Source organism: Poecilia reticulata, chromosome 9, assembly GCF_904066995.2.
Source record: "Poecilia reticulata chromosome 9, P_reticulata-male-v2, whole genome shotgun sequence".
Classification (NCBI taxonomy): domain Eukaryota; kingdom Metazoa; phylum Chordata; class Actinopteri; order Cyprinodontiformes; family Poeciliidae; genus Poecilia; species Poecilia reticulata.
This window is the reverse complement of record NC_088838.1, coordinates 7,866,457-7,893,250: the sequence shown is the minus strand read 5'-3', so window position 1 is coordinate 7,893,250 and position 26,794 is coordinate 7,866,457. Positions and strand designations below refer to the sequence as shown.

Below are 26,794 nucleotides of genomic sequence, written 5' to 3'. Positions count from 1 at the left end.
TGCGCTCAGTTACTCGTATTGGTCTTACTTCTCATCAGAGCGTTGATCTCTGTTGATTTTTCTCTTATCACTCCTCAGGTACACAACACTTTTTATTTTGAAACTTTCTTTGCAAAGTGGGCAGAGGGGTGGTGGAAAGATGTGCACTGACATCCTCTTTAGACTATCAATGTCTCAGATTATTAGTGTAGTAACAACTGGACAAATCACACTTGGCTTCTAGCTTCTGTCTAGCTGATACTTCTATATAGTAGATTTAAAGTTTTTATATATATATTAAAACTCTAAACGTATCGGTAATTTTCCGTTTATTAGTGTGTTGAAAATGGTGATGGATGTAAAGAAGTAGAAAATGCTTAAAGCAGGCCTTTGAAAGGCCAAGTTTAATGTGGATTTCTTATTGATTTTCAAAATTTATGCAGATTTTTTTTTTCTTGGCCATGGACGATCTTTACTCAAGTTTCTCACAATTAGGAGAAAGTTCAAAACATTATTAAACATCCTAAGAGTCTGTGCTTGGTGTATTGAAAATAAATTGCCTACTATATCTGGGTTTTAAACGTACAGAAAGATTAATTCCACAATATAATGGAGATTTAAGCACAAACTTAATTCCTTTATAGTATAAGAAAGTTGTTAATTTCTGATGTACATGTAACTTTTATCATATTTAGTTTTATGTTGCCTGTTGAATCAATGAGGCAAAAAAAAAAAAAAAAAAGTTGTTAAAGGGCACTTTCCTGTTTCTACCATTGTGTGTGTGTGGGGTTAAGGTCACTGTTTTCTGTATTTTAATTATTTTTGTATTTCATGCTGAGTCGAGGTATGCATTCTTTAGCAGCTCAGCCTCTCGGCACAAGCCTGATCTATTCCCCCCCGCAGACGAGTTTTAATTATTCGCTACAGGAGATCCGGCTGAGCTAACAACAATCCCAAGCCGCTCCAATCAGGAATTGGTATTAGCGGATTTTGAGGGGTGCTGTAATTTTTTGTTTCATTTTTTTTCTGCAAAAAAAAAATAGAAAAGTCCGGACAAAGGTGCTCAGGAGCAAATCAGCAGGTTTCATTCTACCTCATCACAATACATATGAAAGATGTTTGGATTCAAAAAGGACAAATGGAGAGAAGCTGCATGTGCTTCCTCTGTAAGGGGGGATGTAAATCTTTCTAAATGCCTGTAACACTTGGATGCATTGCACTATTTTAAGAATGAATCTAGATTATAATCAAGTTCTAGTTGAATCGTAGATCAGTAGGAAGGTGCAGGAGTTTGTCGTGGACTTTGAGAAAAGTACGTTTCGTGGTGTCAGCAGTACTGAAACTGTTTGAAATGCCTTTAGCTCTGACTTCTGATCATTTAAATATAATAAAATTGATATAGTTCAAAGGAAGTCTGGGTTGCCGTTTTTGTTCATGATTAAAATTTGTTTTGCAGCCAAACGAACTCGCATGTTTTTGATTTCTTTCTGCTTTATGATGTAAAAGTAAGATCGTTTGTATTGGGAATGTTGGAACAGGAACTCATTTGTCATGTTCTATCAATTTTATATCAAAAAAAGAACATGTATTTATAAACGGGATTTTCAGTAATATTCTAATTGATCAGAAATGATAAAACCTTCACGGGATGTTCACAATTTCGGTCAAAACATCCAAGAACTATTTTTTTGTGTTAAATTAAGAACACCAGATGTTAACAGTAGCATGTTTATTGAACCTGTACTTACATATAAACAACTAACGTTTAAGTGCTCTGTACTACATAACGGTCTCTATTCTCACTTTATATAGTATTCCAACTTCCCTTTTATAATCTGTTACCAGGAGAACGCGTACGCCGACGTGACAATGATATAAATGATTTATCTACGTCCTACATAATACTTGTGGGTAAAAAGCGACGATGACCACATGGAGAATCACAGGAAGAGGCAGGAAAATGCAGCGGCTGAAATACAGGAGCTAAAAGAAAAGAAACGCCGTTCAGGCTTTTAAAGTCAGTTCCTCTGGAAAATGAACAGCTTTTTCTTTGTCCAAGAGCTTTTTTTTTATATATGAACTGTTCACATATAAAAACTTATATATGAACAGTTTTTATATATGAACTGATGAGCCAGCGCAAAATCTTACCAAGTGTTTTTGGTTCGGTTTCTTGTAGTATTGCGTAATATCGGAGTACGCTTGAAACAAAACAAAGCTATCTGAAAAGAAGCTTTTCAGCTAGAAATAGCTGAAAATGTTTTAATTAATATTTGTGAAAAAGAACTAGCTTTAAGGAAAAAAAAGAAAAGAAAAAAATCGGCCAGTGGAACAATTTGGGGGGAAATTGATATAAAAGTTATAATATAAAACTGATAACTTTTTGTACTAACAGTTATAACTCCAGCTTTTTCCATCAATATTAAATTACTGACTTAAATAAAGTACCTCCTTCTTGCTCTAAAGTTAGTTTAGTCTTTTTGTTTCAAGTCTACTAAGACATTTGCACTGGAAACTGGACCAAACATACTTGGTGAGACTTTGTGTTTTTGCAGCGCAGAGTGGAGTTTGTAAAAGTTCATGTCAGAAAAAAAAAAAGTGTTTTTTTTTGTTGTTGTTGTTGTTGTTTTCACAGTGCCACTAGTTCATAAATCCAGGTCTCGGTCAGCACAGTCTCGTCTCCTCGGCTACGGGTCACATGTGGTTTGTCACGGAGCACAGCCCCGTGGACAGACTCACGGACGGCTGGCCGTTCTTCAGCGCCCCCGACTCGCTGAACGCTCCCGAAGCGGCGCCGCCCGACACCTGACTCCCCCACGGCCTCCACTCCGGCCTGACCCTCTTGGGGCTGACGCCGCCCGCGGGCGGCCGTTTGCTCTCGTGCTTCGCCCTGACCGGTCCGTTCGTCCGCTCCAGGTGCTGAGTCGAGACCAGCGGCTGCCTGTCCTCCTCCTCGGAGATGGCGAACACTGGCACGCTGATGTGATCGCCCTCGCCTGGGAACTCCAGCCTCTTTCCGCTCTCGACGTGGCACTGAGCGGAAGAGGAGGAGGAAGAACAAGAGGAGGGTGAGGAAGAGGAGCCAGGACCGGTCTCCGAAGGGACGCGGCCTGGGGGGACGCCGCCCCCCTTCGGTGGATCTTTTGCTTCGGAGAGGAGGCCGAAACACGGCCCGGTGAAGCGGGAGCGGCGCAGGTTGCTGGTGGAGTTGAGGCGGCGCTGTCGCTGTGCGGGCTGCGTCAGGGGGTAGGAGGCGGTGCTGGTGGAGGAGTCGGAGGCGATGCTGGTGTTCGCCTGGGCCTCCAGGTGGGCGTCGGAGAACACCTTCCTGCTGTGGCTTTCTTTGCGGTCGGGAATCAAACCGGATGGCGTCTGAAATGAAACATTCGACGGGTTAGAAGATATTAAACCTAGATTCTAGAGGGATGCAGAAATACAACCTTCAACAGTTGTGTGCTTAAATATTATTTTATCAATCAAACCAAAACGGCTTTTATCTGTGCACTGCCAAATTACATCAATCAGTCCCAAGTTTCTCGCAATTCCACGATAGCCAAAATTCACAGAAATATACTTTTTTGTGCTGATGCATCCTTAAGTGTTTAATTTTCTGCAAGATGAGTCAAAACTTTGGGTTTAAGTGATGCTAGGGGTAATAAATACACTTAGCTACTGAAATCAAACAAATCTGGTGTTAATCGCCTGTGCTACGTTTGTGCTGCTGTGGAAACTTTTAATATCTTAAAAATGATAACAGCACAAACAAATTGCTGCACATTCTTAACATTAAATATTATTTAATTTAAATTAAATAAATTAGATAATATTCATCTCACAGTAGCATTGTCTCAAATGCAGACACTGCTATTTGTTAACATTTTAACAGTTTTTTTAGTGGGTTTTATCAAACCATTCAAGCTCTACCGGCCCTTTAAGAACATCCATGATCATGATACGGCCCAAAGTGAAACTTATTCTGCAGCGCTGCAGTAAAGAGCCGAGTACTGACGTTGTCCACCAGCTTCGTGAAGGGGCTGGTGGAGTTCCAGCTGCACCACTTCTTGTGAAGCTGCGGCAGAGGAGGCAGGAAGTCCTGGAAGGTGCGTACGCTCCACGCTCTCGGCCGCGAGCAGACGCTCTCTTTAAGGGACCTGGCCCCGGCCGGCGACGTGCTGGGGTCCGCTGAGGGCCAGTCGCATGAAGGACCGGGGCCGGTGTCACTGTGTCGCAGGAACCTCTCCCGCTGCTAAGAAACACACAAGTCTTTCATGTAAGACATGGATATGAATGAATCCAAACAACAACAACATATTAGTCCACATTATGTAACTTTCACGTTTTATCATGTTGCAGTCGTCAACTTTAACGCATCCTATTAAATTTTATGTTATGAATCAACAGAAAGCAGATGATAGTAATGGAGTAGTAGAAAAAAGAGAGACATGATTTTAAGCCTTAAATGCTGTGTGCAATTTAGTGACACTTTTTCATGACACTGCATTATAATATGTTGCCTTTCATTGTTCATCTAAGTTAATTTTCTTTTTTCTTCCAAATCTCACAATTAAAAAAAGAGTATATATATATAAACATATCGTCTACTTTTTTTTTCTCCATTTATTTATTCTACACTTTTTCTTGGTTGCTTTTTCTGAACTTGGCTGCATGGATTCATGGATACCAAACAAAAGCAAGAAAGGAAGGAAGAAGCTATGTGGCAAATAAATGAGCAGAGGTTAAAAGACAAGAGTTGCCCAAAGACTGTAAACAAACAAATTAGAAATAAGGTTCAACAGACAACATAAATAGCTTCCATATCAGAGGCGGCCTTATTCTTAAGCACTCAACTGGAGCAGCAAGGTCACTGACCTGCAACGGGCCGGACAGACCATCAACAAATCAAGCACGCATCTCTGCTAGAGCAACAACCGATGGTCTTCGCTAAGGACGTACAATCTGTGAATTTAACTTTCAAACCATCGCCTGGAGAACTGAATTAGACTGAGATAAGCCGGTTTTTTTACTGTTATCATCCTCTGCTATCAAACGACGGTCAGAAACGGTTTGGAATATAAAGAACTGACAGTCTGTTATTTCAGACGGAAGACAGCTTTACACCTGAATGCCTCCCAATGCATTTACGGTAGTTGTGTGCGATGCATTAGCAAAAGCAAAGGGTGCTGATTAGCTGAGCTCACCAACTGTGTGCATGTCTCTTAGAATCCTCATCATTTTTTATTGAGAGTCAATTAAAAAAATAAAAACGCTGTCAGGAGAAAAGATGGGAATTTTGGAATGATTTCAGTTTTATCTGGAGGAAAACTGCACTGCAAAAAAATAAAATAAAATCTTACCAACTGCTTGTGGTTCAGGTTTCTAGTGCAAATGTCTTAGTACACACGAAATAAGACAAAAACTAACTTACAAGTAACTTTTCCGCAAGACAGAGGAGCTCGTTTCAAGTCAATAATTTCTTAATAACGATGGGAAAAGTACATTTTCCTTCAATATTGCCAGATTATTTCACATAATTGAAATATTCTTATAAGATTTTGTTTTTTGCAGAAGGGTAAACATACACATGGAAACCAGCAGTCCAGGATGAATGCTGGACCTTAAAATACCTGTTCAAAATTTAATACCAGCAAACTTAAACAAACTGAAGCAACACTGTAAAGAAATATGGCGATTGTACCAAGAGCATGACGAATAGTCATAAAGATATAAAAAAACAACAACATACTTTAGCTCATAAGTAATGATGTAGTAGAATGTGGAGGGCTTACATTTTCATTTATATGATTTCAAAGCATTTCATAATGTCCTGATATGCAAAACCCCTGAGATTAAATCAAATTGGTCGTTGCGGCGTTTTGGCGCACGTTACATGTATTTTTCCTGCAGCGGCAAAATCCAGTCAGCAAATTAGTGCAAAAGTTACTTCATCAATTTTGATCAGCCAGTTAGTTGCCCGTCGATCAGCACAGGACGGAGGCTTTAGTTGTTCCAGAGAGAACTAATCCTTCCCGCAGAGTCTGTAGCGGCTAGCTTTGTCTAGACTAGAATTAGCGCGGGGCTTTAATTAAAACGTCCTTTTGCCCGGTAAAGCCCCGCAAACACAATGGCAACTTTACATTTGACACGAGGCAAGAGATCAGCAACTCCAGTCAATCAAAGATCGAGCTGGAAACATTTCAGGAGGAGGTGGGAGGCGGAGAGGGTGAGAGTTGCTCGGAAGAAAGCTCGGCGCACACACACACACACACACACACACACACACACTTTCACACACATTAGTAGAACCTGTCGAACGTTCAGGCAGCGAGTAACAAACCGTTTAGAGCCGGAAAGCTCGGCTTTTCAGCCAGAATGCTGTCGAAACTTGCTTTTTTTTTTTTTTTTTTTTCTTTTTACAGCAACAAAAATGTCAAATCAAAGCCGAAGCATTTAAAACACGACAGTTAATGATGCTTGCACGAACATCTGGGGTGGATGGACGTTGGGTGGAAACCCAACGTCCATCCCCACTAATTATTTCTGCAATGCGTCGTTCTCATGTAACATTTACCAAACATTACTTACAAGGTTTTCTGAATCGAGGACACACACAGGCAGACCACACACTGTGTGTCAAAGCGTGCAGCGGCACAACACAGCAACGCACGCACGCGCGCGCGAACACACACACACATGCACACGCGCACACACACACGCACACTTTGAGCTGGGAATCTGGCTCTGATGATAATACTCCATTAGCCTAGGCTGCAGAAAAGCCTGCCAGTCCTTCAAAAAGCTGCCAGAGTTGTTTTATGCCAACTCTTATTCCAAAAGAGCACAAAAGAGAGCAAAAAAAAGAAAGAAAAAAAAATCGCCTGCTTCCTCAAAACTCCTCCTCCTCTTTTAATTATCCTCATTTCCCATTCATGTCCTCATAGCTGACATAGTTTTAGTACCTTGCGTCCGTCAGAATAATCGTATCAGTCTGATTGGGAACATTAGGTCAGTTCAGAAAAAAAAAAGAAAAAGCCAACGCTCTGCCACCTCCGATGTTCATTTGTACTGGGAACTTTTCCACATTAGCGGGTCGAAACACAGAACTGAGGGGTCCGACACTGCGATTACATAAACGTTTTTTGCTCTCGTCCCTACAGCATCGCGTTTGGGCAGAGACCTTTGAACCAGCGTGCAAAGTGAGGCAGCACTGTGAGGAATTCACAGCCGTATCACACCCCTGGTTAGCGGATAGCATTCAGCGCCATTCTCGTCATTTCACATCGGAGAACCAATGTTAGCGCGCTGGTGCTACGAGAGGAACGGAGTCAGGAGCTCAGGAAGAGCTCTGGGGTTTTGTTCTCCTACACTGGCAACAAAAGTCAAGGGGGAAAAAAAATCTCTTTTTATTGCTTTAAGCTAACGGAAGTTAGCTTAAAGTCTCACTGAAGTTAGCTTAAAGCAACATGTGCTACGAGTCCATGTAGATTGCCTGTCATTTTCAGTGCAGCACATTACTGTAAACATTTTTCAAGTGTGGATACAAGCTTAAAAAATTTTATTCTCACCCCTCATACTGTATGTTTGTCATATTTCCCGTGAGCCACTCGAATTTCAGGATGACGGTCATTTTTCAAAATGGCCGCCGTTTTCAGCTTTTTAAAATTAGCCATTGCCATAAAATGTTACCCGTTTTCATGACTTGAATACATTTTATGCCGCATCATATACTTTCGACTTTGGTCATCCTGTTGATACAACTTTAAAATAATAATACACAGCAAATCAGAAAAACAGATATTTACTGGCAGCTGCTAAAACATTATTGATGTAAATGTAGTGAAAAAAAAGGCTGGGTACTAATCTGTCACAAATTTCAGGACTTTTTCTCCCCTCATTGTGGAAAAGAAAAAACTAAATTTTGCTTTCACTTCACAACTGTAGACAAGTTACCGTTTGCATCTTCAAATTTCGCGCATGCGCACAACACGGGAGGGCCAAAAGACTATTCTTTTATTTCCTATCCACAGCCGCTCTGCCTTGGTAGAACAATTTTGTTAATTAGTGATGTCTGAACACAGCGGTGGTTCATTAGCCAATTTAAACAGCTGCTCTACTGATGATCTGTCAGAGAGTTGGTGTTTTTTTATTTTACTGAACTGAAACACGCCAAATTCCACAGTACATCTACATGTTGTGCTAAACTACAAGGAAGTAGTTTAACATAGCTAAACTACTTCCCTGTCCCTCACTATTTTTAATTAAAACTTTTTGCTGACCTGTTAAATGTGATACCCTTGGACCTTGTTATCTAGTTGTCATAGTGTTGACAATTAAAACCAATGGTAGTCATTATAGTATTTTGCACTCCAGCAGAGAGTTATAGGGCGGGGTCTTGCACACTACTTTGTGTCAGTCTATCAAATAACCCCCCACCCCTCAAAACACATTGACATCTGTGACTGTGGGACAAGTTATGGAAAGTCTTTCGTAAGATACAGCAGGCATTACTGTTAACATCCAACAGATTCTTACAGCATGAGGGTAGAAGGGCAGCCGGCTTGGGCAAGCAGCTGGTGATACGATGAAAACCTCATCTGCACCGAGATCAAGTTCAGTCAGACCACTGCAGGAGAGCTCCACATCTGCAGTCTGGGGCGCATCGCCTTCAGCAGCGACTGCAGAAAGACAGAAAGAGAAACTATTAGACAACATAGCAGGGGCTTTGTGTCCACACAGACACACTTTCACAGCTAGGAGGAAGCTTGCGAGCTGCAGCAGCGGCTCTATGTAAAATGCTCTGCAACATGCATCAACCCAGAAGAGCTGTGTGGCTCGTCACCAAAGAAAATGGCATTTAAAACAAAGTAGGAAGCTTATGAAGATGGAAAACAGCCTTTTTTGTCAGTTGTTTCTGAACAATATTAACTGGAACCACAATGGCGTATGTAATGAGCCAAATTCTCAATATGTTCTAGTAAAAGAGAGTGATCATGCTAGCATTAGTACGCTAAGGAAGCCGGTCCCGACTCGGAGGCCGGTCCCGACTCGGAGGCCGGTCCCGACTCGGAGGCAGGTCCCGACTCGGAGGCAGGTCCCGACTCGGAGGCAGGTCCCGACTCGGAGGCAGTCGGAGGCAGTCCCGACTCAGAGGCAGGTCCCGACTCAGAGGCAGGTCCCGACTCAGAGGCCGATCCCGACTCAGAGGCCGGTCCCGACTCAGAGGCCGGTCCCGACTCAGAGGCCGGTCCCGACTCAGAGGCCGGTCCTGACTCTGAGTCGGGACCGGCCTCTGAGTATGGACTAAAAAACATTGAAAGCCAAAACGCAGTAGACTTTGACAACCAGGACATAAACAAATACTATCCATATGTGAACAAAGGTGATCTAGTTTTGGAAGACATCGAATCAATAGACTTCGAAGACCTATACAAGAATGAAGACCTGAGATAACGCCTGCTGTTGAGGTGAAGCTTGATGTCAACAGAAACAGGATGTGTCGTGTTGAAGGGACACAATAACTTTATGTCCTCCTGGGTAATCAAGAAGTCCAATTAAATGCAGTACACAAGCAAAGTGGAAAGCATCTCTGGCGAGGCTTTGGAAAATCCGTTCACTCAGCTCTTCTGACACCTCTGAAAACATCCACATTTAATTCTCCTGTTTCTCTGAAAAGTGAGATCAAAACCTCATGGTGGTCTTCCAAAGATGTTTCTCTGACAAGATACAGAGTTGGTCTGTCCGCAGATTTTTCAATCACTTTCCAAAGAAGTTCGTTGAGAAAGTTTTTTTTTCCTGTAATCCGGGGTTGTTTCACCAGGATGGATTTTGTTGGAGAACCTTTTTTTCATGTTTTTCCAAAAAAAAAGTGAGGTTTTGTTACTGATCTTTTTTGAGCTGAGCTAAAATGTCCAAATTAATTCTGTGTTAACTAACCAGAGAATTAACTGATCAGTTGGTGATGTCATGGACTCTATGACATCACAAAGTCATCCTTAGCAGGGCCTCATGACACAGACACCATTTGAAGTCATGCTGATGGACAATCAGTCATGATTGTCCATCAGTCATGCTGAGGGGTAACTTTTTACAAAGGCAAAAAGTTACCCCTAGCAACTGTTGCTAGGGGTAATAATAGCAGCAATGAGCATGCGCTATGAAAAAAATAGAATCTGTGGGCACTAAATACATTATTGTAACACAAGTCTGAACTTGATCTGAGTGATCTGCCAGAACAGGGGGGGCCAGGGAACCATTGGCCCCTCCATTTTACCAACCTACAAGTGTCAATGTGACCGCTACATCCAACCAGTTACTCAGCAAAACCACCAGTTTAACAAAGAAGGGTTTGACCAATTTGCAGTCCCATATTCAGTGCATCGGCTTATTTTGGTGGGGGCAAAATAAATCGTAGCAACAAAAAAAAATAGTCGAAGCAATAATAATATTACTCAAGTAAAAGAAAAAGGTACAGTGCTGTGAAACTACTCTAATAAGTTTTTTTTCTTTTTTTCAAAAAAGTTACTCATGGGAATGTAACCAGATCTACCCAATTTTGAACATAGGCAACATCATCAGTAGCCTACAGGCTACAGTATTTGTTAACAAGCTCGAGGCATTGTATTGTTATTAGCTAGTCATCTTTTAGCCAGCATTAACTGCATCCAACAGCATTTGAACTCAGTCGGTTAGTTTGGTTGAAAAACTGTGCAAAGTTCTTTGCGTTGTGCTGGTTTGCTGCCATAATTCTAATATCATTCCATTTTATTTTCAAAAGGCATCATTATAGACAAAAGGCAACAAAAGGTAAAAAGTTGGCAGAACTTAAATTAGAAATAGTTTTGCTACGCTTTAGCAGCGTATTTATTTAATTTGTTTGTTTATTTCATTCATTTACAGTTTTAAATGAACCCATCATCACACGATGACATAAACAAACATTTTGAATGAAAAGGAGAAGTTTTAAGAAAAAAGAAACTTATAGTCAACCCCTTCTCTCAAAAGTCAATTCACTAAGCCATAAACAACTAAACATCAATCAAGCATCCATATATCTCTTTAAACACAATATAGGCAACGTGTATAAATAAAGATAATAATAAAGAAAAAAATCTATATTATTTTTGCAACGACACAGCGCTCTACTGAATCAATACACTTCATTATTCTTTTATAGTATTTTATATTTTATTATTTTCATCAAAGTACAAATCGATTTACTCTCTTTGGTGTCTTTAGATGAATTGTTCAACAACAGAAATACAGAGTTCCATTTATTTAGTTCTTACTATGTTTTCTTTTTATTATTATTTTATGTCTGACCTTCTCAAATTATAAATGCCATTTCTTTTAGTAAAACAACAGTAATATTCTGTTACATATTTTGCAGACTATTATAGCCCACCAAGTCGTGACATTTCATGAATTTGACGTTGAAAGTCAGTGGATTTGTTGGATCTCTGTGACGGTTTCTACATATATTTTTTCAAAAACAAAAAGAGAACTTGTACGTGCTTTACAGGTTGACCTGCAGAAAGTTCAGTTTGAACTATCCTACACGGGAACCGTTGCTGCACTTATCTGGCAGCGACCTTAGTGAGGTTTTGTCTCAACATTAACGCCACCGTTGTGGATTAATCGAGGCTGGCCTGTCACAGATCCAGCTGTTCAAAACATTTTGATTACTGCTCTACCTGAAGACATGGACAGGTTTAGGCAAGTACGTACAAGGACAGTTTCTGCTATACCCGATTGGCAAACAGGAATTAGTTTATTATATGGGTCAGTTTAAAAAAGAAAAGCAAAAATACAAATGAATAAATAAATAGTTCTGCTACTTTTATTCTCTAAAATTGCTGTGATGCTAAACCTTTGGCTCAGCTGATTTTATTAAAAACGGCTGGACTTTTTTTTCTTCTTCTTCTTTTAATGTGAGATTAACAACGGAATGATTTCATTTAAGGATTATGACGCATGTTTGGCACATAACCCCTGGCACTTCACAAGTGGAGTACTTGTTTGAAAGAGCAAAGAAAAGGCAGCATGTAAATCAGAGAATCTATTCCCACGCAGCCAAACTGATAAATCTTCTTTCCCGCCCTGCGTGGAGGATACACTTTAACGTCTGAATGAACGCAATGACCACATGAAAAGATTTATATCCTTGATGGTGTTATTATCATTCCTGAAATATTCCAGCCAAAAGTCTAAAAAAAAAAAAAAAGAGGCGCGAATAAATCTAAATCGATATCCACAATAGCTTTGCTTATGAAGGGCACTCGGCTCGTTTCGGCGCTATTACTGATGCACTCCGGGGTCATAGAGTTGAATTTAAATAAATAGCCGAGCAGAGTGTAGTTGCTCAGTCATTGAGGAATTGATATTGTGGGAATACATGGATCTGTGCAGGTGTGTCACCTCCCAACCTGCACGGGGCTGGTTGCTGTCGTTGTCCTGCTCTGCGGTCATCTCCGGACCGGCTTGATTCTCAGCAATCAGCTGGAGCTCACTGATTTCGGCGGCAACGCTCTGGACTCCCTCCGTGACCTACAACACAATGCACGCAGATTATTCATTGTATCAATGCTTGAAACAAATTGGGTGCTGTGTTAAAGCCCCACAAAAAAACAAAACAAAAAAACAAAAAAAAAACATGGAAATCTTGGAAAGCATAGCTTCACCGTGGATCTGACAATTTCCAATTTGACTGACCAAATTGGAAAATAAATTAGGACGTTTTTAACCCCCAAATCAGTAACACACTACCACAACACTCAGTAACTAATGCCAAATGTGACGACAGTTTGACAGCTGACTGTCGGACTCGACAACAACTCTGAGAACTTAACGACAAAAAGGTTAGGTATTTTGGCCGATCGGTTTTGGCTTTACAAAGTTCGGAGATCGAATGTTGACCAAATTTATCCGATCGGTACACATCTCTTGTTTTGCTTTCGCTGTGCTCCACATGTTTTTACCATCAAGTCAAATTAAGTTGGTAGTCTTGATTGACTCTGCCTTGTGATTTGAGAAAATTTGTTCACACTTAGTTTATGACATGAAAAATTATGATTTTTACACTTTAAACACAATATTAATTTTTTTATTAGCTGGTTATAATTACGTTTTCCGTTGACTGAAGAGTTGAGAAGCAAAAATGAATCAAAGTCTAATTTCCACTATAACAACACAGATAAGGATAATAAGGCCGTAAAGCAGGCTTTGCAAATGTTACCAAACAGCCTTTGTTGTAAATCTGTGACCTGGAGTGAACCTCCGCTGGTTCGGCTCAGTGGGGAGTGGGTGAGGTACAGCCACAGAAGTAGGCGGCGTTGGCCCTCGGTAGTGAAAATATATTAAAAGAAATGTCCGGTGATCCCGGATAAACCTCCATTTCCAGAGGAATGTCTGACAAATGAATCAGACAGCAGAGACAAGAAGGCAGGTAGGGGATAAGACTCGTGGAGAAACAAACAGGGATGAACCAGGAGAAGAAGCAAACGTATTTAAACAGGGACCGGCATCTGATCCTTCTTACAGAGTCTTTAGATAAAGACGATCCACTTGAAAATATTACGAGAACATTTTAGCTTATAAAGAGGAATAGATTTGTCAATAGCAAATAATCTCTAAATCTTGTTTTTTTTTTTTTTTTTTTTGTGAAATTCCGTGCCAGACTCGTAGGCATCCCGCAAATTCTTTCACGACACGAACAGCTATGGAAAAAAGAAAAACAACAGGCGCCTTGACGTCAGAGATTTAAACAAGACAAGGTCCACCTCTCACTCCCTATGGAGTCTGTAATAATCAGCGCTTAATATGGAGCCCCTGACTCCAATTTTATGGATTTAACAGTCTGGGGTTGTTTCTTCCCCCCACTCCCCCCTCCACCCCCTCTACACACACACAGTTCAACTAAAATGTTACTAAAACTGTTAGCTTTGTGCATCATGTATTTCAAGCACCAAATATTCAGAAGAATAAAATGCCAAACAGAGAGGATGTTGGGGGGGAAAAAACCCAAAACAAAACAACGTTTTGTTTCTGTACCTCAGAGTTGCTGGATGTGCAGGAACTGGCTCTTTTTGGACACAGTTTGGGTCTGAAAAACAAAGTAATAACCATAATCAGTTCAAGTGCTAATTAAAGACAGATCTGTGAAAGAAAGCTCTTTTTTTTCCTTTTTTTTTTTAAAAAGAAGCTGCTGCTGAAGGAAAACCATTCTGATGCTTGCAATTTGACCAGAAATGTAAAAATGGACACAGTCCCATGTAGCTGTGCTGAAATGGGAGCTTTCTGGCAATATAATTACCTCCATTAACTTTTAGTATAATAACTCCCGCATACCTGTGGCGATCCGACTCAGTATTTGTTCTGTTGTGGCCCTGAATAACGAAGCAAGAAGCACCGCAAAAACTTGACTTCTCACAAACGCTCTAGTCATCTCCAACCATTCCTGTAATGGCTGCTGCTGAGCTGTCGTTGCATTTTTTCGCTGGTAGGAATTTAAAACTTTGTGATGTGTGGTAACAAGCTCTAACCGGTCTCTCAGTTTTAATTACCATTAAAGGAGGATCGACATTATTCCTACATTCGCCTTGCCTTAAGCCCGTTTTTTTTACATGCTACAACCACAAGCTTAAATGTGTTTACAGGGATTTTGTGTGATAGACCAACACCAAGTAGTGTATAATTGGAAAGTGGAAGGAAAACGGTATTTTGTTTTTCTTGTAGTCTGTGTTTGTAATCAAACCCCTGAGTCAGTGATTTGCACATTTAGAGACTGAATTCTTCCAGTTATTCTCAGCTAAACAGAATAACTTCATCAAACTAGACTGACGGAGTTCATAAACATTATGATTGCCACATTTTCCCTAGACTTGAACGGGTCACTCCAGTAAAGGAATGTGAACATTTCCCTGCACCTGACTAGGAATGCGAACAGTTAATGAACTTCTGACTAATTGTTAATTAATGGTGTATTAGATTAAAATTAGTTCCAATCGACTGACTCAAAACATCCACTTGGACCTTCATTCAGTATTGCAGTTTGCCCGTCATCCAGGAGAGGGCGCCTCCACTGATCCAGAAGCCAAGTCAGTTGATACAGAAACAAAGATGGTGGCCCTAGCCCAGAACGTTGAAGAGAAATGGTATGAACAGAGTTCGGTGTTGAATGAGAAATGCGACTTAGGCAGTTCTGTTCTGAAATATAAAAACTCCACCAGCTGCTTAAGTTTCACTTTAACAGAGCTCATTAAAAAATTACTTAATTGTCAAAAGTATTGACACAAGAGAAAAACTGTTGTTTTTTTTTTTAAATGGCCACTTATTAATTAATTGCTAGTCTATCGATAAAATCAATCAACTTTAGATTAACTCATTAATTGATAACTTGCATTCCTACAAAAAAACTTAGGCTGCAAAATGACCTCTGTCCAGGTTCAAGTTCAGTGACAGGTCTTCAGACATTTTCCCATATTTAATTCCATCCATCTTCCCATAATCCACCCTCCCCTTTGCCTGCACAGCGTTTTTCATGCAGGCCAAAAAGTTCCATTTTGAATTAATCTAACCAGAACACATTCTTTCCCGTTTGCTTTGTCTACCACATGGATAGTGGCAAACTTCAAACAAGATTTCTTATGGCCTTCCTTCAACATTCGCTTTTTTGTTGTCACGAAAGGGCAGATATATGGAGTGCGAGGCTAATAGTTGTCCTGCCAACTTAAACTGCGGATCTTAGCAGCTGCTCTAGATTCACCGTAGGGCCTCTCGTCTGCTGTAGTGATTAATGCTCTCCATGCCCAGCCCTGTCAGATTAGGCGGTCCATCGTTTCTCAGGTCGCTTTCTGTTGTGCCATTCTTTTTCCACTTGGATTGAACAGAGCTCAGGGAAATGTTCAAATTGTATTTCGTAGCCTAATCATGCGTTAAGCCTCTCCATAACTTTCACCTCGACCTGTCTGCTTGGCCTTCATGTCCACCGCTAGCCTCGAACCTCTGACGTCTTTACATAGTAGCCGGGTTTATGCTGAGATTAAATTACACACATGTGGAGTCTACCCACTAATGTGCCGGCAACTGATGGTGCTTGAATGCGCCGGGTTTTATTTAGGGGTATCAGGTTGACTTTTCAGAAGTTTTTTTTTTTTTTTTTTAATGTGGAAGAACCCAGGATTCTTTCCTTCTTCTTCACAATCACGCGCCACGTTGTGTTGTTCTGTCATATCAAAACGTCAATAAAGTACACTGATGGTTGTTGAAAAATGTGAAAAACTTCAAGGGGAGGGAATATATTTTTGAATATTGCTCCCTCCCCACACACATGGCTATTGTTATTAATATTCTTAAAAGATGGAGTATGTTGTCAGTCTTTTCTGGAGTATTTGTCTAACTTTCCTCCCCATTTTGAGATTTATTTGACCCAGTGAAGTATGAAATACGCAGGCATGTAGGCTCTTATTAAAAGTGAATGTCACAGCTGAGTGACTGATTTCATTACCTGTCACCAGTAAACGGAGAGCAACCCCTGCGGATACCCTCATCCACCTCTGGCTGTTTCCTAACGATTTTCACCTTCGAAGGTGAACTCAGTGCTACTTAAAACTTGCATGATTGTGCCTGACTAGCCTGGCTTGGTGCCAGCTGTTTCAGTGAACTCATGAATTAACAGGAAACATCAGGAGGGGAAAAAACAAAGCAAACAAAAAAACAACAACAACAAAACAGCCATGGAGCTTTTGCATTTTGAGTTGCGCATTAACGCGTGTTCGTGCGTTTGTGGTGTTGTTGTTGTTGCTATATACACTTTCCTTTTTATGGAACACGTGTTTCTAATTTTACTGGCCTTATAAAGTGAGAGCCTGCAGAGTTATTGTGCTTGCGGAGGGACCGACGTACCAAGCTGCTCAAATTCTTTCAGAAAGTTGAGGATTATTACAGGCACAAATGTAAACCCTTCCAGACGTTCAGACAGCGAGGGGGTAAAACAATCAGCTCGTCAGAACGGATAGTATTACGCTTGCTTAAGATTAGCGCCACTTACTTGGGGCTGGGAACAAATGTAATTTACACCTTTTTAACAGCCTTTGAATGGTACTGCTACCAAACTCACACTGGACTCTGCCTCTCCCGGTTGTCCCCTAGTCGCTCAGTTACCCGCCCTTTGCTTTCATCCTGCCTTTCTGGTTTTGTGGAGCTGGAATTGATGCCAGGTGCTGCACCTTGAATGCCCTCTCGGTGTTTGGTGAGAAACGCCGACATCAAGGAAGACGCACCGCCGCAGCCAAAGCCAGCTAATCACCAAAGGTCACCACATCAGGCACCGAGGCGCCCAGCTGAGTCAACATTACAGGGATGTGACAATGCAGGCCAGCACTTGTGCATTTTCTGTCGAGCTACGCAGCGGCAGGATATGCAGGAGTTCAGATCTTGGGAGTTCACAGTTGCTGATGCTAATGTTGCTAATCGCTAACAAAAGATGCTGAAGCCAACTCAAAATCACTTTTGCCTTTGTTTTTGTAAAACCCTCCTTTACAGAAGCTGCTCTCTCACATAGGACATAACTTCTACTCAAAATATAATTAATTAACATAAAAATAAATATTTTGTTTTTTTTATGTTGTTTAAGACTTATAGAGAGAAATTAAAAATCAACTAATACTGGTATTAGCAAGTCAAAGATGTACTGCACCTGTATATCGGAAATTGGTTGTATAATTCTGATCAGTGTATGCATCATTTCCTCCATCTTTCCAAATTAATTATTTCTTTTAAAAAACAGTCATTTTCAGCAAAACCAGAAGTGGTTCATTGTTTAACATTAAGTTAATACAAAGGCTCCAGTTGCCAATGTTTAATGAAAACTGCGAGAAATTTTTAGAAGGTGAATTTCTGCATCTTCCGGTGTCAAACACAAATCACCGACTGTATTAACATCAATTAGCTGTTCCATTAAGCCTTTTTCTAGGCACAATTTCCACTGGTTTAAATCGTTTGGTTGCTTCTGTTACCTGAAAATGATGCAGAGTACAGTCGTGAGTATCAGAGCGAAGAAAGCGGCTCCGCTCACAGCAGCAAGAAGAGAGTCCACCCTGCCGTCTGACGGAGACGTGGTTCGTTGGTCCCTTCCTGGCTTGGTCAGGTTGTGGTAGTGGAACAGAAGTGCGAATCCGCGTCCCCAGTGGGTGGTGGTGATCAGCTCCATGATGACCTCCACCATCTCTTGGCTTGAGCCAAAAACCAGCTGGCTGCTGGGAGGGCGGTTGGACCCGCAGAACCTAGAAGAAAAGGTGATGAGGTCTGAGATGTAGAGGACGTCGTGGGGGCAGGCGTCAAGGATGGACTGCTGAGTTTCAGGGCTCACAGGAGGAGTTCCTGTGGAGGGCGGTGAGCCATAGGTGGTCTCCTCCATGACCGCGCTTGGGTTCAAAGTGGGACTGAGATTTTCATTTGAGGGAGAGGCAGAGACGGAGTTATTGACCTTGTCTGCATGTGGCGCAGCACCAAGTAGGAGAAGGAGGGAAGAAGGGGGCAATGAAGACTGACTAGAGGACAGGTCTGCAGATCTTTTGGCAGAATTTGAAACTTTGGCAATCTCCATTTTTGTAGACTGTTCCTGGACCACGACTTGATTAGGAACGCCATCTCGGGAAGTCTTTAAAAGATCCCCTGCGCTCTGAGGCGTTGGTTTTGTGGCTGCCGACAAGCTCACGTCAGCGGATAAGCCGATAGGGGTGACCTTCCCTCTTTCCTCGGCTGCTGCCTCTTCGTCTTCTTCTTCAAAATTAGAGAAAGCAGAGTACTGAGCTTCGGAATCGTGGCTTTCGAACACGTCAAAGTCAAATATCTCCAGAACAAGCTGGTAATCGACTGGAACAACAAACTGCCAAACACAGTGAGTCCCCGAGGAGTAGTTGTAGGGGAAGCCAGGAGACAAAATGAGGCCCTGAACGTCCACCACATCCACCTTGGCACCACAGTCGAAGTACACCTGAAAAACATAATAAATACAAGTCATTCTGCTTTCTCCCGGTGTTAAGAAGATCACATTTTCACTCAAGCCTGCAGTAAATATTGCCAAAAAGATATCCAGGTCAGCATCATTGTTAGCATCATTGTTAAAAATGAGCAAAGCAAGTTTAGAGACACTGACTGTAGAACTACTAAAGAAATTCGCAGGACAATGAAACTGATAAGACAACCCAGTGTGTTGAACATTGAATAAAGTGGCAGTAACCCCTTCAGGGGTAGCTGCCAAGAAGACCTGGTCGCCGTTATCTTTTTAATCTCATTGGAGTTTCAAGAGTTTAAATGTCACTAAAAGCCTGAGCATATTCCCACAACAACTGAGAAATTGGTTTGTTTAATCAAAGTGACAAGAACAGAAAATGTTTGTTCTGGTCAGCACATTTTGCACTTTCTGAGAATCTCAAGTGCAGCGCTCCAAGGAAATCTTCATAGCTCCCTTCATAGGCCCTATTTCTGGCCGTGCACACAACAGCTGTCGGGACGACACACGAGAAAAGAGCTTGTCCATATCGTGTCCCAAGAGCTTCCAGACCAGAGTCGCTAAACAATAATAATGCCATTCTTGTCCTACGACTTTGGGTTTCTCGGTTCTTGCAGAGTAGATATGGGACTTTAGGTACTCAGACACTGACATAAAGGCTAGTCCAACAACAAGACAGATGACTTTTTCAAGAGCACTAAGTAAATGCAGCATTAATCTTCGCAATTACGCATAACTGAAAAAAGACTTTTAAAGACAGAATCCAGAGTCCAAAATCCTGTCAAGGTTTCCAGGAAAGGGCACGCATAACTGCTCAAAGGGTCAAGTTCAATTTATATTATTAATTATAAGTTAAAAAAAATAGGACTTCTACTTTGTCTACTTTGTCTTCACTTAATTTAATTTTAGTTTTATTTATTTTTAGAAATGTAGGAAATGTTTCAAAATGGCTTTTAAAGGTGTTTTAACATTATGCTTCATTCATAAATATACATATTTGTCATCTGCGTAGTGATGAAACAAAATGTGACAGGGCATTTAAAAAAATACTCGTTCAATTTAAAAAATTAGATAAAAAAAAGAACAGGTGCAAATACGGACCCCGGAGGTACACCAAACGAGACAGGAGTTTCTGAAGAGAGAGCGTCTTCTTGTGTGGCTGCAAAACTTCTGTCAATCCATTAAGACTTAAACCACTGCAATGTTACTCCTTTAATCCATGGATAAGAAATAATGCTGTGGTCTACCGCATCAAGAGCTGACGTCTCAATGTACCAAGGTGGTAGGAGTCCACGAAGTAGTAAAAAATCATTTATCACTTTTAAAAGTGTCATTTCTGCATTGACCAGACTAAAAATGTCCAGTAATATACTGATCTATAAACTGCAAGCACGAAAGAAAGACAACTTCCAGTAAAATATTCTTAAAATCAGCCACAACATGCCCATACTGAAGACTAATATTAATAAACAGATAAAACATTCATCCCATTATGTGAAGTACATAAGTTAATATGTGAAATGGAACAGTGTTAAAGCCAAGTAGGAAAAGCCCACACTCCCAAATCGATGTGAAACAATGTTTTTTTTGTTGTTTTTTAAAAATTAAAACGAGATTCTCATCTCTCCCATTATTGCTGCCCTACAATACAAGTACAACTGTTAAATGATGTGACTTTGTATACTTGCGATCTTGAAATTCAATCTAATGGCGATCAATGACATTGATCTGATTGAATATAATGAGGCCAAAGGTAAATATATTACATGAAAGCCGTAGTCTTGATTTTCTCACTCATATGAACCATCTAGGAGTTGAACTATTCAACTCTGCCTGTGTAGCAAAGGCTTCTGTACTGCCTGTGTGGCTGGCCTTGGTGACCTTTGGGGGCATTCCTTCAAACCCCACTGGCTGTAATTCTTCCCAGGTGTATGGAGATTTAAAAGGGACCCTGGCCCTAAGCATAGGCAGATGTTTATTGGTCCAGGGAGTTGAAAACCAGACCTTTGTAGGGGAGCTGTGCATTTATGAGGCTTTCTGTTCACCTCGGTTCTTAACTGTGGGAAAGCCCCAGACGAGGAGACCCCCCTCCCTTGCCAGACAGGTAACAAACTCAACACCCGGCAGCAACACTTGCGTTCGAGACAGGAAGAAAAGTAGACGAGGCTGCTCCATGTTGCTCCTAAATTGAAGCTTGGAAGGTTGAACCCCCCTTCCCAAACATACATCCTGCTAATGGGCCGATGGAGAAATAGGCTAGCTTGTTGATGAGACTTCTCGGGGAAAGTAACTTTTTTTTTTCTGGTCCTGCCTCATTGTTTGTGAATTATAAAATAATGATTATGCATAAAATTCCATCAGAATACAACTAGGAGCTACTCAACAAATTAACTTCATTACTTGATCGCTTGTTAGCACATTTATAAAAGTATATGTTTGGACAAGAGTATTGGCCAACAGGAATATCATCAGCAATAATATTAGAGAAGTCAAAATTGTGTATCCAGAAATCTGAGTGGTCACTGCCAAACATTTCTGAGTTCATCATATTTCAGCTAAAAAGATTTTTTTTTTTGAGGTCCAACCTCGTAAAGAAATAAGAGAAAACGTGGCCTCCGATAGCATCTTTAATTTTTACGCTTGCAACAACAGTACAGTTAGAATTACATGTGTGGGTTGATCAACAGGGTTTCAGGCTGTTTATCTCTTACAAAAAGTCGAGGCAGCTTGCTGAAACACATTTGACAAAGAAAGAAAAAACTTCCATAAAACTGACAAGTTGTGAAAATGAGTCTATTGATATAATTTCTGAACAATTTCATGAGGTGCTCTAAAAATCTAGGACGTATTTACGCTCGTTGGACTGTTGCCAGTTTTGTCATCTTATAAGCATGCGCTTGAACGTAACCTGTTGGGATTAAGCAGTACGTAATAGCAAAGTGAAAGGAAAATGACAGACCGTTTTCTACATTGCTTACAAAAACGTGGTGTGAAGCTGTGTTTTAGACCTCCAAGGTCAATACTTTCCAAATCCACCTCTCACTGCACCTGCTGCTGTTGGTCTTTGAACATCCGTGGGCTATTCAAATACTGGCCGTTTTTGCTGCCTTTCATCAACAGAGCTTTACCTTCCGCTCTGCCATAAAAGTCAAAATGATCAAATGGAAAGTCATCCCATCAACAGCTTTTCCCACCTGACCTGTGGATCTCTGCAGCTCCCTCAGAGTTACCAGGGACCTCTTGGCTGATTAATGTACTCCAATCCAAGCCTTTCAGTTTCGGTGGACAGCAATGTCTTCATAGCTTTTCAGTCGTGTTTCATTTTCGGATGACGAAGCAAGTCAATATTTGAGACATTGATTTATAACCTTGATGCCGTTTGTTTAGGAGTGTTCTTCAAATGCGGTTGGATTGTCTTATCAAAAGCACACCATGCTGTAAGTTGATCCCAAAGTGTTTTATTCACAAACCTCAACCTTACAGCACAAGTATCTGCTCTGCTTCAGAGTGAGAACGCAGCTGGAGGTACAGCAAGCCACAAGTCGAATCTTTGTGCAAAATTATCTTGTACTGAACTACAGCCTCTGACCAACTTATGCATAATGGAAGTGCAGACATTACAAGTTGCGATGTGGGTCTTGGTGAAGGCATGTCAGACATATTTGTTAGCTCCAACTGACTTTCCAAGAGTTGCAATGGGAAAGTGTGTGGCTGACCAGCTATGCAGTAATTTAACCAGTTTAGTTCCCTTGCATATTTTGCTAATTACATTTACAAACAGACGTACCGTTGTCGTATAAGACCCCGCCGCCTCTGGCACATGAGTCGTATTAAAACTGGTGAAATTAAACGTTTGCCGACTTTGAAAAGGACGCACGAGCATTGATGTCAAGTTAGCCGTTGCTGCTACTCCTTTGGAACGAACACTTAAATGTAATTACATTAGCTCTTGGCATGCTTCGCTTGCCCTGCCAGAGCACCGGAAATTACCCTTACATGGAACGAATGCTGTTCATGCTTAATTTAGGGAGTGTAAGCTGATTTAGGTGTTTGCAGGAAAATTGAGCAATGAGGGAAACCTCTTTGAATTATTATGGTGGAAAGGAAGGACAAAGTGCTGCTTTTTGGATTACACAAAAACCAAAACAACAGAAAACAAAATGGGCAGCTTTTGTCAACCAAAATAAAGTAGGAGATAGTCAACCAGACAAGAAGAGGCAGCAAATATCGCCCAGCATGGAGTGGGTAGTGGTGAAAAGACAGCGGTGTCAGTGATGGGACCATCTCATTTCTCCCTGGCTGCTCACTGGGACGTACATGGTAGACTACACATGAAAGGACTCTGAAGTGAAACAGTGGCGAGTGGAAATGGGGCATTCTTATAATGCCAAACATCCCAGTTCTTTTACATCACAGGCCATTCCACTGGCAGGCCGCTAATTATTCCAGGATGCCTTTTCTCATGGCAAAACAATGAGGCCGCAGTGCTGTTTTAGTGAGCCACTCCACAAATGGGCAGGCTGGCTGGATCATATTTTAATGAAGTGATGCTAATAAGGTGCAAGCTGGAGCTTTATGTAAGAACCAGCTAGGGCGCTTGTGTCCCAGTTGGGCTGGTGGCAGCAGGTGCGTCCCTGGGCAGGGGAAGGTTAATGGAGGACACGACGGCCTGAAGCGTCTCATTCAGCGGAACATCTGAAAAGATGCGGTCATCTCCGAGAGCGTTGATTTGTTTTTGGAGTGTAGCTATGTTTCCAATTGAGCTGGTGTAAGAGCTGAAAAAATATGCTTCCAATATATATACACAACTGAAACTACAAGTTTTTATACACCAAGTAAAAAGATGCATACCCACGTTTTTTTTTCTGTCTGAGATTAACATCAGATCAAACGTGTCTCTTGTCTTAGGTCAGTTAGAATCACCAAACTTATTTCTATTTGCTCAATATGGAGAAAGAATGTTTGTTTACTCATGCCTTTAAATTCAGAAAGCTTGCATTATTATTATTTGGTATAATTATTAAACTGCATCCATACACAAATGGGTTTGTCCTTTTGGGGTGATGTGATGTCTTCCTCCTTGCATTTACTGAAATGTGCTACAGACAAGTAAATTTGATCAACTGGCAGTTTTGATGTTTTGTTTTTTTTTTTTACTTTTCCATCTTGTCAAGCATGAAAGCTTGAGGTATATATTTTTGATAACAGCTAAGACAGCAAATAGAAATCATTTTTATACGGCATAAATGGACTTCTGGTTTCAACTGCAGGTCATAAAAACACCAGGACCAGCACTTTACATGTAAACAACCCTATATCTTACAACTGAGACCATCAAGCTGCCCTGTTTGCTGCACCAAGCTTTTTTCTTTTTTTTTCTTTTTTTTGCAACCACCCAGGCTGGTGATGCTGCCGTGAAAACTCTGCAACATGAGCCGCCTTCTGCTGAAATACTGTTAGCGTGCACGCAGACACACACGCACACACATTCTCACACCAGCCTTCATGCACAAACACTCTCAAACTGGCTCACAAACAGGCAGGCAGGCCCCTGTAAGGGGGCAGGAATCCTCAGCAGCCCTGTTTACTAGAGGAGAAGAGTGACACCGCCTCACAGGCTTTTGCTTCTGTAAGTGCGATCCATGCAGGAGGCATTACAATGGCCAATGTGGAAGAAGCAACCGGAAGAAACAGCATAAATGTAGCAAAAAATAAATAGAAAATAGAATTTGGAAATTCATCTTTCGGTTTGATGAGGGTCGGTGTGAAATCCTGGACGCAAATGACAAAAATAACAGAAATACTCCTACGCGAACCAAAATAACATCCAAGACTGAAACTAATTTTGTAATGAAATCCTCAGTCAGGACAAAAAAAAAATGTTCTGGGAAAAAAAAAAAAATTTAATAGGAGGAATTATGCAATTATGTGAATGTAACAAAATTATGACTGCCTCTAATTCAATTTTGGAAAAACTATTTTTTCTTGGAGTTCAACAAACGTACAGGAATTTCTCTGGTTATTCAAAGAATCATTACAAGTTCTCCTAAAGACAGGCGTACGAGAGAAGTCCTTGTAGACGAGAAAAGGAAAACTCAATTCTCTCATGAAGTTTCTTGTAACCAGGACAGACACAGACACCATTAAAAAAAAAACAACAAAAAAAAAACAAAGGTTAGGTTTTGTTTTTGAGTTTTTGGCACAGCTGCATGCAGAAACTCTGATAGGAGAGGAGCTCCCCGAGGTCCCTCTGCACAGCTGTGGAAAGGCCCTGATGCTCTGCTCTGGGTTTTATCACACACTTTTCTGAGTTTCTCCAGATTGGATCAGTGGAAGCGAGTCCACTCCACTGTAGGTTTTCGAACAACGGCCGTGGAAGCTTAAATTTAGCCCCTGACCGCAGTGTGGACCAGCTTTCGCTGCTCTCTGGATCGCAATGGACTTATAAAAAGACCTCTCTGAACCCAAAACAACAGGCTCGCTCCACATAACAGTAGTGGCCACGGAACGATGGTCGTCACCGGACACGTGGAGGAAACCGTAAATGATTGCTGCTGCGCTCGTAAAACGTGCACAGATATGTGGCCAGGCGGGCGAGAGAAGAAGCGCTCTTTTCCATGTCTGTGGTTTGAAAGCTATTAACATATTTCCTCATAAAAAAAATAGCTGCTGCAGCTGTGGTCGTTGTTAAGCGAGTCTGTGGAACTCTGGTGAATCCTGACCTCCTCTCCGCAGTGGTAAAAAAAAAAAAAAAAAAAAAACTGTTTTAAGAAATAATTCAAAATTTTGTTTGATATCCAATGAATGCCTTTAACTATAATTACAGGTTTGCACAGCGCAGTAGGAGAGCCTGGCTTGGCTAAATTGCCAAAAGTAATAGTCTGAAACATTTTTTTAAAAGCTCAAAAAAAAAGTAGAAACTGACTTTTTTGAGCTTTACATCGTGTTACAAAGTTATTCACTCATCAAAAACACACCTGGAGTGTTGCTTTGATTCTTTCATGCATGTTTGAGAAATACCTTTATCTCCAGTGGCAACCATTCAGCTGCACGAAACGCTTGGTGGGACCGAGAGCTGCCTGCAAGGACAAAGCTCCTCTTCACAGCTGCAATTTCCAAACTTCAGAGCTTCTGCCTCACTGAGCAGCCCTCGCCCATGACTCCCCCATTCAGCTCCTTCAGACTAGCCAGCAGCAATTAGCAAAACATCTGGTGGAACTGAACATCTGCTGAGCTAATTGAATATAAGTCCATAGTCCTCCCAGAAGAATTCAGACCCACGCAACGTTTTTGCTTCTGTCACATGAGAACCACAAATTTAAATCCGTTACGTTGGAATTAGTCACATAGATAAACTAGCAAAAGTACAGTGATGTGGAAGTAAAATGACATTGATTTCTTCTATTTTTAAACAAGTCAGTATTTGGAAAAACGTGGGATACATTTTTAGCTACCCGGCGTCAATACTGCACATCCAGAGACTCACCTTCTTTTTCTTCTTTGCAAAAGAAATCTTAGTCAGATTGAATGGAGTGTAGTTATCCTACTGGATCACCTTCCAGTTCTTCTTAGGCTAATTCTGACATTTTGCTTTTACAGGACTTGTCTGTATTTAGCTCCATCCATCTTTCCATCAACTCTTGCATTTTGTTCTCATCCCAGACAGAAAAAAAATACTAATACCCACAGTATTTTGCACACAAGTCAAAAAGTTCTACATTGCTGTCATCCAACCAGAGCACCTTTTCCAGGGCTTATTCTTAAGCCCTGGTAAATATGGCTTAAGAATAAACATTTTATACAAAATAT

At 41.0% G+C, this 26,794-nt stretch overlaps 1 protein-coding gene across 2 annotated transcripts in view; it reads right to left on the bottom strand.

The window, feature by feature from the left end:
* Positions 1 to 1,693: 1,693 nt before the first annotated feature.
* Positions 1,694 to 26,794, bottom strand: part of LOC103469731 (uncharacterized) — a 33,365-nt gene continuing 8,264 nt past the window's right edge. The window contains exons 1-7 of one of the 2 annotated variants that reach the window (XM_017306597.2): positions 18,341 to 18,513; positions 17,988 to 18,254; positions 14,023 to 14,074; positions 12,399 to 12,519; positions 8,509 to 8,651; positions 3,989 to 4,225; positions 1,694 to 3,351 (exon numbers count right to left, since the gene is read on the bottom strand). In XM_017306597.2, the coding sequence (XP_017162086.2) occupies positions 2,674 to 3,351; positions 3,989 to 4,225; positions 8,509 to 8,651; positions 12,399 to 12,519; positions 14,023 to 14,074; positions 17,988 to 18,254; positions 18,341 to 18,372 (1,530 nt within the window). In that variant the 5' untranslated portion in view covers positions 18,373 to 18,513 and the 3' untranslated portion in view covers positions 1,694 to 2,673. Of the gene's footprint in view, positions 3,352 to 3,988; positions 4,226 to 8,508; positions 8,652 to 12,398; positions 12,520 to 14,022; positions 14,075 to 17,987; positions 18,968 to 26,794 lie in introns of those variants that run through there. The other variant, XM_008417615.3, reaches the window with a different exon arrangement.